This window comes from Dunckerocampus dactyliophorus, chromosome 17 (genome assembly GCF_027744805.1).
Source record: "Dunckerocampus dactyliophorus isolate RoL2022-P2 chromosome 17, RoL_Ddac_1.1, whole genome shotgun sequence".
Classification (NCBI taxonomy): domain Eukaryota; kingdom Metazoa; phylum Chordata; class Actinopteri; order Syngnathiformes; family Syngnathidae; genus Dunckerocampus; species Dunckerocampus dactyliophorus.
Window position 1 is genome coordinate 20,653,732 of NC_072835.1, and position 12,883 is coordinate 20,666,614.

General features: G+C 41.2%; 1 protein-coding gene across 5 annotated transcripts in view; it reads right to left on the reverse strand.

Annotated features, from left to right (window-relative positions):
* Window positions 1-12,883, reverse strand: part of grin3a (glutamate receptor, ionotropic, N-methyl-D-aspartate 3A) — a 58,681-nt gene that overhangs the window by 19,820 nt on the left and 25,978 nt on the right. For all 5 annotated transcript variants that reach the window (XR_008566462.1, XR_008566461.1, XR_008566460.1 and 2 more), the window contains exons 3-7: window positions 9,346-10,015; window positions 8,245-8,628; window positions 6,786-6,931; window positions 5,138-5,253; window positions 3,418-3,569 (exon numbers count right to left, since the gene is read on the reverse strand). Coding sequence is in view for 2 of the 5 variants with exons in the window: in XM_054756299.1 (XP_054612274.1) it covers window positions 3,418-3,569; window positions 5,138-5,253; window positions 6,786-6,931; window positions 8,245-8,628; window positions 9,346-10,015 (1,468 nt within the window). In the remaining 3 variants the exon portion in view is untranslated. The remainder of the gene's footprint in view (window positions 1-3,417; window positions 3,570-5,137; window positions 5,254-6,785; window positions 6,932-8,244; window positions 8,629-9,345; window positions 10,016-12,883) is intronic.

Here is a 12,883-nt window from a genome sequence, read left to right on the forward strand (position 1 = left end):
TGATAGTGGAGGAGGAAAAATGCACTTTTTTTGGAACTTCGCCAATCATCCACAATCCTTATGGGAAACATGAACACATATTTCTTTCCCTTTTCTGTGCGTTCTAACGAGAGAAAACGAGTTAGTACGAGCCAGCTAACAACGCACGTCATGGGAGGTGCCTATTTCAACTATGAAGCCCTAAAAAACACCTCTAACATCGTTTTATTGTTTTATGTACATGCTGTGATCATGCATTAACAAATACATTGATGAGAACATGTAATACTAAAGTATATCGCTGTATTTTGATGATTTAAAACATTACGGAAACTTCTTTCCTAGGCGCATTGATTTCACATAGCCCATATTGCTAACGCTACTTCCATCGACAACAGCAGCACAGAAACAGCGACAACACTTACAATGTCCGCTCTCATTGGGATGGCTGTGTATTCCAGCACAAGACATGCGCTCAAGTCCTCAGGTAAAAAATGCTGACAGGAAACGAGCATCTTGTTCAGTGTTTGTAGCAAAATTGAGAGCCAGTAGTATCCACGCTTCCGTCTGTCCCGTTGCAGTGGCTTGAGGCGTTGTGAGTGACACTGAGACAAGCGAGGAATGGTGTTAATCCGTCAGATGAATACAGTTTTTGGTGTTAGCTGCTACAATAACAATATCGCTGTAGCTTGGTTAATATACGTGTCAGTTATGTAAATGGAACACTGTTGGCGTTTTTCTGAGGGCTTTTTGTGAGGGCCATGACGTGCATTGTTAGCCGGCTCATACTAACTCGCATTCTCCTGTTAGAAAGCACAGAAAAGGGAAAGAAATGTGAGTTCATGTTTCACGTAAGGATTGTAAATGTTTTCCTCTAATAAGCATTCATAGAATGACGGGCCTTTATTACGCACCCGAATGTAGTTGCGGGTGAGCAAGCATGCGATGGGGTTTGACTTTTTGATTATTTAGAGTCTTTCCATTCATTTTTATTATGAAATGTGTCAGTTATCATTAAGAACTGCAAGCAGGAATACCGCATACATGCCATTTCATGTAATAATATGACTAATTGTATTAATTCAATTTAACTTCTCTGAGGCTGCAGACAGATTGGCACCATCCCTAAAGCCAATCTATCAGTTTTGGCAGCCATTTGTTGTAACAAATGCTTGAAAAATGCTGAGCCTGTCTAAAACGTGGCAGCAGAGTCAGGATTTTGCCGCTTGTATTCATGCTGTCCTGTATTATTTTGACAGTAACTGCTGAAATTATGAGGATTTCAGGATGATAACGAGGGCGTTTTTCCAATGAAACATGAGCACGGTTCAGCTAAATCATGCTGCTAGAGTTTCATTTTGCCAAGCATACTATACATATATCTTGGCCCCCACATGTCATAGCTTGTAATTTCTGCTGGGCCTCTGACAGATATAGTGGAAAATTGAATGGCATTGCGCTAAATGCTTGCAGTCATAACTGGGTGGGGTGTGATGCATCAAAATGAAATGTATACCTGGAGCGATTTGAATGTCTGCAACTACTGACACCATCTCTACCAGCTGCAGTGGAAAAGACGCTTACTTCTGCTGCGAGGGACTCCATTAGTACACCAAGTGCTGACAACCTTACATCATGAATGTAATGTTGGGAACTGATCATTGACCATAAAGGTAAACTCTCACATCTCTGTGTGGAGTTTGCATGTTCTCCACGTGCGTGTGTGGGTTTTCTCCGGGTACTCCGGTATCCTCCCACATTCCAAAAACATGCATGTTAAGTTATGGGGAACTTGAAATTGTCCATAGTTATGAATGTGAGTGTGAATGGTTGTTTGTCTATATGTGCCCTGCGATTGGCTGGCCACCAGTCCAGGGTGTACCCCGCCTCTTGCCTAAAGTCGGCTGGGATAGGCACCAGCATACCCTCGTGAACCTAATGAGGATAAGCGGCATAGAAAATGCATGGATGAATGGATGGATGGATGGATGGTATACTATCACTAAACCAACATTTGGGAAGGTAAATTACATATTAAAGGAAGAATTATGACAATTAATTAAAAGACACTTCTTAGTTGGAACCTCGGTCCATACATAGTGTATTATAAATAAAGGTTATAAATAAAGGTTGCTTATTAAAAGGGCGACAAGAACAGGAAGAGAATTCATTTTCATGAAAAATGTTTTTCGGCGTACGCCGTGTATTTGATCAGGAAATCAGCAAATTCAGCAATTTTTACTTAAGAAACTTTTGAAAACTATCGGAATCATACAGAAAACACATTTATAGCACAGTTCAATAAACAAATGCTAAAATTGATTCATGTTATTATTTGTTTTGGCCCTTTAATGCATAAGAGGTGGTGGTAGCTCAGTTTCTAAGGACTTCAGCCGCAAACTGGGGGTCCCATCATCAATTGCAACTAGTTGGAGAGATGAGCAATGAGCAATGTGACTTAGCTCTGGTCGTTTTCTTCCAATAGATCGCAACTATTTTTGTAAAATATTGTGATTGTGAGTTGCTCTGTTCCAACCTGTGTAGCAATCATGCCCTCTGCTTGTGGTAGAATGCCTAAAACCACGTCGGTTATGCTTCACCTCAACCCATATAAAATGAGCGCAACAATTAAAGCCATAATGGCACCTTTGTGGACAGCAAGGAACAATTACTTCCAACAGGTCTCAAATCCACAGTTCAAAACAAGGTTGCGCAGCCCATTCTGAGCAAGGAGACACTTTACGAGATCCCAAATCACAGCTGGCCGTTAAAAGCGCTAACTTCTCAGAGACAGAAACAGTACCTGGATGGACCTCATGGGCCTGTTTGACCGTTAAGGACAAAAGTTATGGATGTACAGCCTGGTGAACTTTTGGAGGGGCCAGGGGCCAGACTTAGAATTAGACGTTAATGCACACATGGCAGTGGACACGTTGTAGTAAAGGCCTTCATATACTGTACATACAGCAATATCAATAGAAAATGATGTTGTTTGGACTTTGTCTGAAAATCATAGTAGTAACCTTCTGGAAAAAGTGTGATTGACTAATTGCTACACTTCATTAACCCCATGAGGGAAATTAAATCATCATCCAATTAGAAAGGAATTACGTAAGTCTTAAAGCCACCAGATATCCATCCTACACCTACAGTACTAATACATTTGTGTGATATTCATTGGTTGATTGTACAAAGTAGATTGTACATTATTCATGTCTGCTCTTAAAACCAGCATGCAGAAATTTGGATGAAGGAAAGCAACCAGGTATTGCCTAGCTTTAAGGCAGGTCGCAGACACCTGTCCCAATTCACAGTGCGTCAACAGCATACCCAGTGAATAAAGAAACAAAACACCACCAACATATAAATCAACGCATTGTGCCTTATTTAAAATGCTGCCATCAACACTTGCACAGTTGAAGGTGGTTGTGTTCTCACCTCTGTCACAGCAAAGCTGCGCTTCCCACAGGGCACGACCTTGTACCATTTATCATGCAGCATGTCCATGAAGCCGTCCGACTTGTACTGACTAACGAGCTCCGAGAAGTTGGAGGTGAGCGGAGAGTTCTGAGGTAGCCCAATCCCGTAGCCTGTTGATGAACATGCACATATTGTCATGGCAGAAAAGGCATTCAGTGATGACACTCAAAGAGTAAAACCTCCGTGCGGTTCTGAAAACGAGTATCTTGCAAGACATGCTCGACTTTTTTTAAGAGTGACTTCATGCAGGAAGATAATTTACAGGTATACTTTGTCCCCGATTACGGGTCGACTTTACAGGATCTACTGTACATGTATGTCCTGGGACGCGCTCCCACTGGGACATTTTTAACCTACGATTCCACCTCCCTGTCATGTCCCACCCTGGCTTGCACTCACACTGACTCTTGGGTTTTGGCTCGTTTACATGTACTATCACTAGGCATAGGTACTTTATATATGGGACTTTATAGTCAGGTGCAACTTATACATCAAAATATATACAGTTATAGTGGCGCAGAGGTTGTTTTTTTGGCGACACCTAGTGGCCGCAATAATACATTGCATTAAGCTTGTGACGCCGATAGGCACACAAATTGAATGACACAAAGCATACCGGATGCTTTTTGTAACTGAATACTTTCTAATGCACTTCTGCCTTAGAGACTATGTGTCTGTAAGTAATGTGCAACTAGAATTATACGATACCTGTGTGGATTGAGAAGTATCATATTTTAGACAGCAGGTTCTAGTTATATAAATGATGTCTACCTTGGAGGTTGTAGCAGCTGTGTCAGCCACTGACTAAATACCCACATTGCACTGCACTTTTCTCCAAACAAGATTTCTCATCGGGTTTTAAACCCCTAGTATGTACAAATGCATAAACAATTGTGCTGAGCCCAGGCCCGCTTCCTCCAAATGTGCTGTGGCCAGGGAAGCAAACTGCGCTCGAGTGAGGATCAGAATAGTCATATTCGTCAAACAAAGTGGACTTTTGCCGTCAAGTACGTCCAAGCATGGCACAGATTGACAGATTTGAGCACACGGCTAGTACTTCATTTGAAAGCAATTACGATGAGTACTCCATGGCTTTGCTGAAGGGATGAAACAAGAGTATACATACATTTACATGTTACATTTTGTTCTTTTACATTACAATACCTTATCTTCCTTATGGAGGTAAAATACAATCAGAATCTCTGAAAAGTGTGACAAATTACCACAGCATCCTGTCCGTCTCAAAAACAGAACTACGTGATTTTGAAGTCAGACAGCTTGAGGCTACATTAAGTAATTAAAGGCGACGCAGGTATGTGGCACTACTGAGGCCTGTAATGGACGTGAACCACCACGGGAACATTTTCACTGTGGGTGAATGATGTTCTCTAAATGGGCCAAGGATTAACAGGACACTGCGAGGAGTGTAAGCTTTTGAAAGCCACAAGATTAAGACTGTTAAATGCTGACTGATTGATATTCACAGAGGCGCCTGGACACTCATACAGTGACACCTTTGAAAAACTGAAATTGATACTTAGAAAAAGAAATGTGTGAGGCCCGGAATAAGACTGCTGACTTCAAGACCTGATGGAAGTTGAAAACAAAATGACTCAAAAAGTCCGCAGTCGCTGTATTACATGAACAGGTTGAATTAAAACTGATAGTATTCCCTTACCTTCTATAGCAAATGGTTTTCCAACCGTTAGTGTCTTGCAGTCTGCATCTATGGAGACCTCGTAGTCTAGCAGAGCTTTGTCCATGATGAAAGCATCCAGCTTCTGGGGATCGGCCCTTCAAACATAAGGAAACACATTCCAGTGTTACAGTGCACATGGAGTAAACAGTCATGGCTGCATGGAATACAACAAAATCAGCCTCATTTATACAGCCATGGCCAAAAACATTGGCAAAGAGGCAGGCCCCCTGTTCTCATTGGTTGATCAGCGCAAAATTGTTCTGCGCGATAATTACGCCCACAATGGCTGACAGAGGAGAAATCTCTGAGTCAGCACAGCCGAGCTGACATGCCATGGCTGAGAACCGAGTGGGGGGAAAAAATGTTCTCCTCTCATTTTGTGTGGAAGTGGTAAGTTTTTGGCTTCTTTTTCCTTCTTCCCCACTCCCTAGCAAAAGGCCTAGCTCTCAATTTATTGGTCGATCTAAGTTCCAACCGTTAGCGATGCTCACAAAACGACAAGCGGGGGGAAATCAGGTTCTTCCGCTGCCTGTCTGTCTCCAGCTGAGAAGTAGGTGAGGAGCCCGGTCATCAGGGAGGGACTCAGAGTTGAGCTGCTGCTCATTCACAATGAGACTTGCAAGTCGAGGGACGTGGTGGGAATCCAAAAGAGATGCAATGCGGTGAAATATTCAGGACATGTGTACTTCTTGTTAACAGGGTGTTTTAAACCCTCCACACACTATACAAACACAAGTAGGCAGCCAATTACTGCAGACTGAATTGCATCCACACATTTGCGCGGCGACATCACATGACTGGTATGGTGCATCTTTGCATCTTGACGCTTACAGGCAGGTTAATGAGAAAAAGAATGGTTTTGAGTTAATTATTAAGGTGATAATATAAGAATAGCAATACATTACTCCAGTCATAGTACTCCAGCCACTATTATTAATATGAAAATATTAATGAAAATATTAATATGAAAATAATATGATATTAATATGAAAATAAGAAGGCGGGAGAAACCGTTTTATGCTACGGTTTCTCCTATCAGCGTAGAATTGAGTCTCTAGAATGAATTCCCTATAGCAACGCTGCAATATTATTAATATATTACGTGCCTGATAAGAATGTCTGGACCTATGGGGTGTGAATCCTTAAGATGCACATTTCTTGTTCCTGAGCTGTAATTTCCTAAGGTTGACATTTTCCTTGAACCCTCTAATCAGCATTTTAGAGGCTCAGCTGAAAAAATAAAATCTTGTTGCATCCATTTAAATGGTATTCTCTCCAACGTCTGTTTGTATCCCAGCTGCCATTTCTCACTTTATTTTTGCTTTGCTCAGTGAGGACGCCGGTGGAATGACGAAGCAGCTTAGGTTGACAGCGATGGCGGGGTAGAGTGGGGGCTGGGTGGGCTGAACGGCAGGGTGAGAGCTGAATGTGAAGGCAGACTCGCAGTCGGAAATGACAGCAGCATTATTTTGTGTCTCTTCAAGTCTTTTCTTTCACATGTGCTTGGCTTGACAATGATGTGTTATTTCCAAAGACAATACAGCCAAGGTTTACGATCATGACGGAAAGTCATGTTCGCATACCTGAACCACTTTCTATTTGTGGAGGATGCATAAAATGGAATTACTTGAGGTTGTGTATGCCGTCTGGCGTTGCCGGGACGTTGTATCGTCGCATGTACTCGTGCATCTCAGGAAAACTCTTTTTGACGTAGTCCTCGGCGCTGCTTTCTCTCACCGTAGCAAATCGGAATCCCTGAGAGGGATGGTGCAACTGCAGGAAAGATGGAGTAGACGTTTAAAGTATCATCCAAGAGCTTTAATATCACTCATTTCCCAGCTTCCGTCTCTTATTGATTTTCTATGGTTATGTATCGCTTTCTAGATTATTAAAGTACTGGTACTTAGCAGTTAGAAGTAAACACACGGCAAAATACAACATCAACAAGAAAGCTAAAAAGTGACCAATAAACACGTTTCAGCTGGAAATGAATTCACCATAACTAATAAATGTCTTCCTGCTAAGATCTTATCAAGTAGTACTGTACATTTAATTCTAAGATGCACCAAATTCCTGCAAAACAGAATGCATTTTTTTTATACTACACATTGACTCATCATATAAAAGTTCTTTTTCATTCTTGCGGTCTGGTAATTTGTTGACTGGACATAAAGTAACTGCAGTATTTCTTCAAACAGAGGCCTCTGCTCCAGTTGATCATAGTTCATGTGGACCACTAAGCTGAACCTTACAGAGGCCTTATTTTTCCTCCCAGAAAGATGACAGACACAAAGAGATGACAGAATTAAAAAATGTCATACTGTATAGAAATAATAACAATCATAATATAATAACACAAATAACAATCATTACTATGATATTAGATTCATATTATACATTTATTTTATATTTCATGACAATAATTATATTATGATATATTATTTTATAATATATATTATTACATACTGTATTATAGAATATATATTATATTAGATGTAATATTTATAATATATAGCAATAATAGTAATAGCAACAATAACTATCTATCCAGCTATCTATCTATCTATATATATCTAATAGTAGTATATTAAATGTTTATTATATACATATAAGAATAAATACATATCATACTTGTATTATATTATTTTTACATTAATATAATTATTACATTTTTATTTATATATGCATTTGACTTTTTTATGACAAATGTATTTGTACATATAAAATACTTTTCCCAATAAAACACTTCTAAATATACCTGGTACTCTCTGCAGGAGAGTAACTTAATGCATGAATTTTGTACATGTATTTTGATAAAATATTACATTTGGAGACGACAGTATGAGCTTAAAAATGATCTGCTGCTGAAATGAAGAGAAAAAACAATAGCGTCCAATCGTGGCTGTACTGGAAGCATTTAAGTCCCAGTCTGTTTTATATTAGACAAAAATCCCATTCAACTCCCAGTCTTATCTCAATGGATGCCACTGACCTTGTAGTGGATTGAATGGAATAGTACTGCAATATGTAAAAAACAACAACATTAAAAAGCTTTTGAATACATTTATTTAGCGTGATGCTGCTACCTTTGGGTCATGGATCCCCGACAGCTGCTCATAGGTCTTCTCGCCAACCATGACGGCCGCCAGATTAGCAGTGTAGGTGGACAGGCAGAAGAGGCAGAAGATTGCCCAGAGGTTCATCAGCAGACGACCTGTCCAGCACTTTGGGGGCTTGATGGCAACAGTTCTCCCAAAAAGGATAGCGTAGCACACATTGAGAGCCGAGGAGAAAGAGAAGACCCGGTCTCGGTTCCGTCCGCGTGGCGTCATACCAAACGGGCTGTGCCACTCGTACAGTGTGAGGAAGATGGCGGTGACGTGGAGCGAGACAAAGATGCCCAGCCACATGGACCAGTGGAGAGGCCACATGAAGGCACCAATGGGAGCTGCGGTGTCACGGGTACGGACCTAGAAACAGAATCACATGAAAGGTAGAAATCAACAGAAAATCAAGATAATAAGTGTTAACTACATGTGCAACTGAAAAGTCCTCTAATTTATAGTCCAGCCATAACTGGATGGAAAAACACCAAACTTGAAGTAGTATTTTGCTTTTTCTGTAGCTTTTTGTGATGCCACAAGGAAGCGTCCAGATGAGCAGAACAATCATCAATCCAATTCATTTTATCAAGCACACGCTAACATAAATACACCTATTATACACTAGACAACAATGCAACACACGTTAGATCCTCCAGTACCCATAAAAGGCCATTAGTCGTCTGTCAGGCTGAGTGGTTTTACTTTATTTTAGTATTATTATACAGTGGTCAATTAATGTTATAGTTGAGAACCCGCTTTGGGGGTGGCAATTACAACAGAAGTGAATTGATTCACCTTTGCATTACACCAACAGGCGTTTTGACACTACTATGATTGTCAAGCGTTAACATTTTCAACTTTTCTTTTAGTTAATACATTTCCTGCACAATTTCATGATGCAGACAGTGATAATGTTGTTGTTACGAAAGGCTTGCAGCAATAAAAGTGGGACTTATAGACCCTGTCTGACCAACAACACTGTAGGCAGTGAGAGTTGAGGTGAGGTCAATGACAAATGGGATAGAACAAAGAGTAACAGCAGTGCGAAATAATAAGGAAAATAATCCAAAGAAGATAACTGACCAGGATTCCCAGGCTGGTAGAGAAGAAAGGTGAGGTGAAGTCAATGACTTGGCTTCTTGCTGAATTAATGCTAAAAGACGTCACGGCCAGGTGAGCAGCACCACTGAGAAGGTCGCCTACCAATCCCGTCCATCGACCGTTTTTAAAGCCTCCATACTTCCCGTCTCCAACGATGTAGAGGTCAAAGGTGAATCCCATATCCTCCGCCAGCTTCTCCAGTAAGTCAATACAGTAACCATAGCAGCATTTCTTTGAGTCGGTGGGTATGGAGCCGTTTGGCCCTGCGAGGTTCTGAAAGAGTCCCTCTAAAACCGATGAGTCATTGGAGAGCGGGTCGAGGCACAGCTGGCCAGCAGGACACAGACCGTCCCCATCCACCTCCCGGGTGAAAACAAACGGGTGCTCCACCAGGGTCACCACACGCAAATGCAGCCTTGTGGGCCTGCGCCAGTCACCTCCCCCTCCAGAACCCTGGTGGCTCGGCCAGGCCCCCTGATCCATCAGAACTTTCCCTCTGCGCCAGCGTCCAAGCCTCGTCCAGGTTGGCTGGCCCAGGGGGTCCAGCTGGAGGGACCAGATGTAGTGATGGGCCTCTGAGATGACATTCTGGCTCTGACGATCTCTCGATATGAAGCCGCTCTGGCCCTCAAATGACACGTTGGAAAGAAATCTGAAAGGGACAACACAGGAGGAGGAAATATGATGAGGGCTTGAAGTGAAATTATTCAAGTAAGCAACCCATAGTACAGGTATATACACTTACTTTCTCTACTGCCTATCCAGCGTCTAATCATAAGTCAATGTGGCATAAGAACGTTTGTCTTATTTTATCATTACAATTTTATTCTCCACGAAACAGCGCATTTATTTCCGCTAAGAATCATTTTAGTCTTTGCTCAACCAACCTAGAGTGGAATAGTATTAAAAAAGACATTTATGCACCGTATATGCATGAATTGAAAGTACACTCAAGAAAAATATAAATGCAACACTTTACTTTTGCTCCCTGTTAGGACCCAGGGGAACATAACATCCAATGAAAATCAAGTCACCCAAGTTTATTAATGAGTAAACTACAAAAAAAAAACCCTACACTTAACCCACAAACAAACTGGCCATATACAGGCCCGTCACTTCAGCGCTACCCCGAAACAAGAAAACACACCACTAAAACTCTTAACAAAACCAAATGCAAAAAAAGTACAGCCGGTCACACCAGGACAAGCAAGAAAGCAAAACTAACAGAAGAAAAACCCAGGATGCTGCTCAGCATCACACTAGCAGCCAGAGAGAAGCAGCTGAGTGGCCCAGGAGCATGACAAGGAGGTGGAGCTCAGCCTGCAGCAGACAAGGCAGCACAAGCAGAGCACACCTGCACACATTTATATGCTCAAGAGAGGGTGGGACCAATCAGCTGCTGCCTGCAAAAAATAAACACAACAAGATCAAGCGTATAAAAAAAAACATATGAGCTGAACTCAAAGATCTACAACTTTTTCTATGTACACAAACGGCCTTTCCCTATCAAATATTGTTCACAAATCTCTCTAAATCTGTGTTTTCATCATTCTTCCATCCACCTCACAGGTGTGGTATATCAAGATGATGATTGCTCAGGTGTGCCTTAGGCTGACCACAATAAAAGGCCACTCCAAAATGTGCAGTTTAACTGTACTGTACACATATTGTATGATACACTGATCCAGAGCGTCCCTAACATCCTCAATGTGTGACATGTCAGGTGAGTATCCTGACCATGCAAGTACTGGGATGCTTTTCAGCTTCCAGAAATTGTGTACAGGTTCTTGCTGCACGGGGCCGTGCATTACCGTGCTGCAACATGAGGAGATGCTTGTGGATGAATGACACAGTAAGGCTCTGGTCACAGTATTTCTGTGCAATCAAAATGCCATCAATACAGTAAAATGCACCTGTGTTGTGGATGCAGTGGCCCATGGTGGCAGTGGGGTTATGGTATGGGCAGGCTCGTATGTTATGGACAACAAGCACAGGTGCATTTTATTGATGGCATTTCGAGCATGTTTGGGATGCACTGGATAACCGTATATGGTATTTGAGGAAAATGGTACTGATTGGTTTTTGGACCCCTCGGACCATCCTCAATACAGTTAAAAACGTAGTTAAACTGCACATTTTGGAGTGGCCTTTTACTGTGGTCACCTGAAGCCACACTTGTGCAAAAATCATTCTGTCTCATCAGCATCTTGAGACCCCATACCTGTGAGGTGGATGGATTATGAATCATGAATGATGAACGCTCACTAACACGGATTTAGACAGATTTATCAACAATATTTTAGAGAGAGAGACGTTTTGTGTACATGGAAAAAGTTTTAGATCTTTGAGTTCAGCCAATGAAAAATGGGAACAAAAACAAAAGTGTTGTGTTTATATTTTTTGTTGCGGGTATTTAGCGTTGATAACCTAACAAAAGCATCGCCGTCCCAAAACTTAATAAACTATTACTGCTATAGCGCTTCATTCCCTGCGGTCGCAAATTAAATGTAATCTCGGGTTGCTTCAGTTCACCTTTTGTCATATGCTGCATACAGTGATGAAAACATTCAGTTGAAATGATTAAAGCTATTCATTTATACCAATGATTTGCCTTCTGCGAACAAATGCACCATGCTTTCAACAAAGGCTCTTCTTCCTTTTAATTATTTTTTACTGTGGATGCTCTACCGTGATTATTTTGTTGCTTGTGAGGTGACTTTGGGTGCTTTGAAAGGCGGCAACAAATGTGATTCCTATTATTAAGCGTTTTAATTACATTAAAGAAGAGCCTCAAGAGAGCCTCCCTAATATTTTCATCAGCATTAGCTATTTCTTGACATACAGTATGTTGACACACTATTGCTTCTCCAGTATGTAAATGCAACAGATGGTAGCTCTGGAGAGAAACGTAGCGCATGAGTATGCTGTGTTTCTATATATGAACAACTACCGTCCCAGCATGCATATTCCAGTGGATCACTGTAAATTTGTGGATTTTTGGTAAACGAAATCACAAAAACAAACAAAAAAAAATCTGAAAATAGGCAATTTTTTCTGCAGAAAACACGTGTCATTCACTATAAATTGGCAATAACATAAAGGTGATGATACAATTAAAATGTACAGCATACATGTATCACTGTTTGAAAGCCCACAATATGTATTTACTTGTTTGTGTCTTTATGCTTCACTGCTACTGTTTTTTCATCAAGCGCTGAGGTTTCGCACTTTGTTTCACGGTCTTTGAACATATCATAGCTATGTGTTGTGAGAAGCAAAAGTTTGTTTGGCTACGTAAACACTCGCTTCAACAGTCAATCCGACCTCCAAACTTGCAGTGAGGTGAGCACAAGGTAATATATGATCGTAAGTCGTTACTTGAATTACAACAGGCAAGCAGTGTGGATTATGTAGACCAGTCTCTAGCGCTAGACTGTTGACCTGGCTAAAGGCTACACCGGATTCCATCTGTTCATGGATCATCTTACATTATCATTCATTAGTGGTGAGCATCTATACT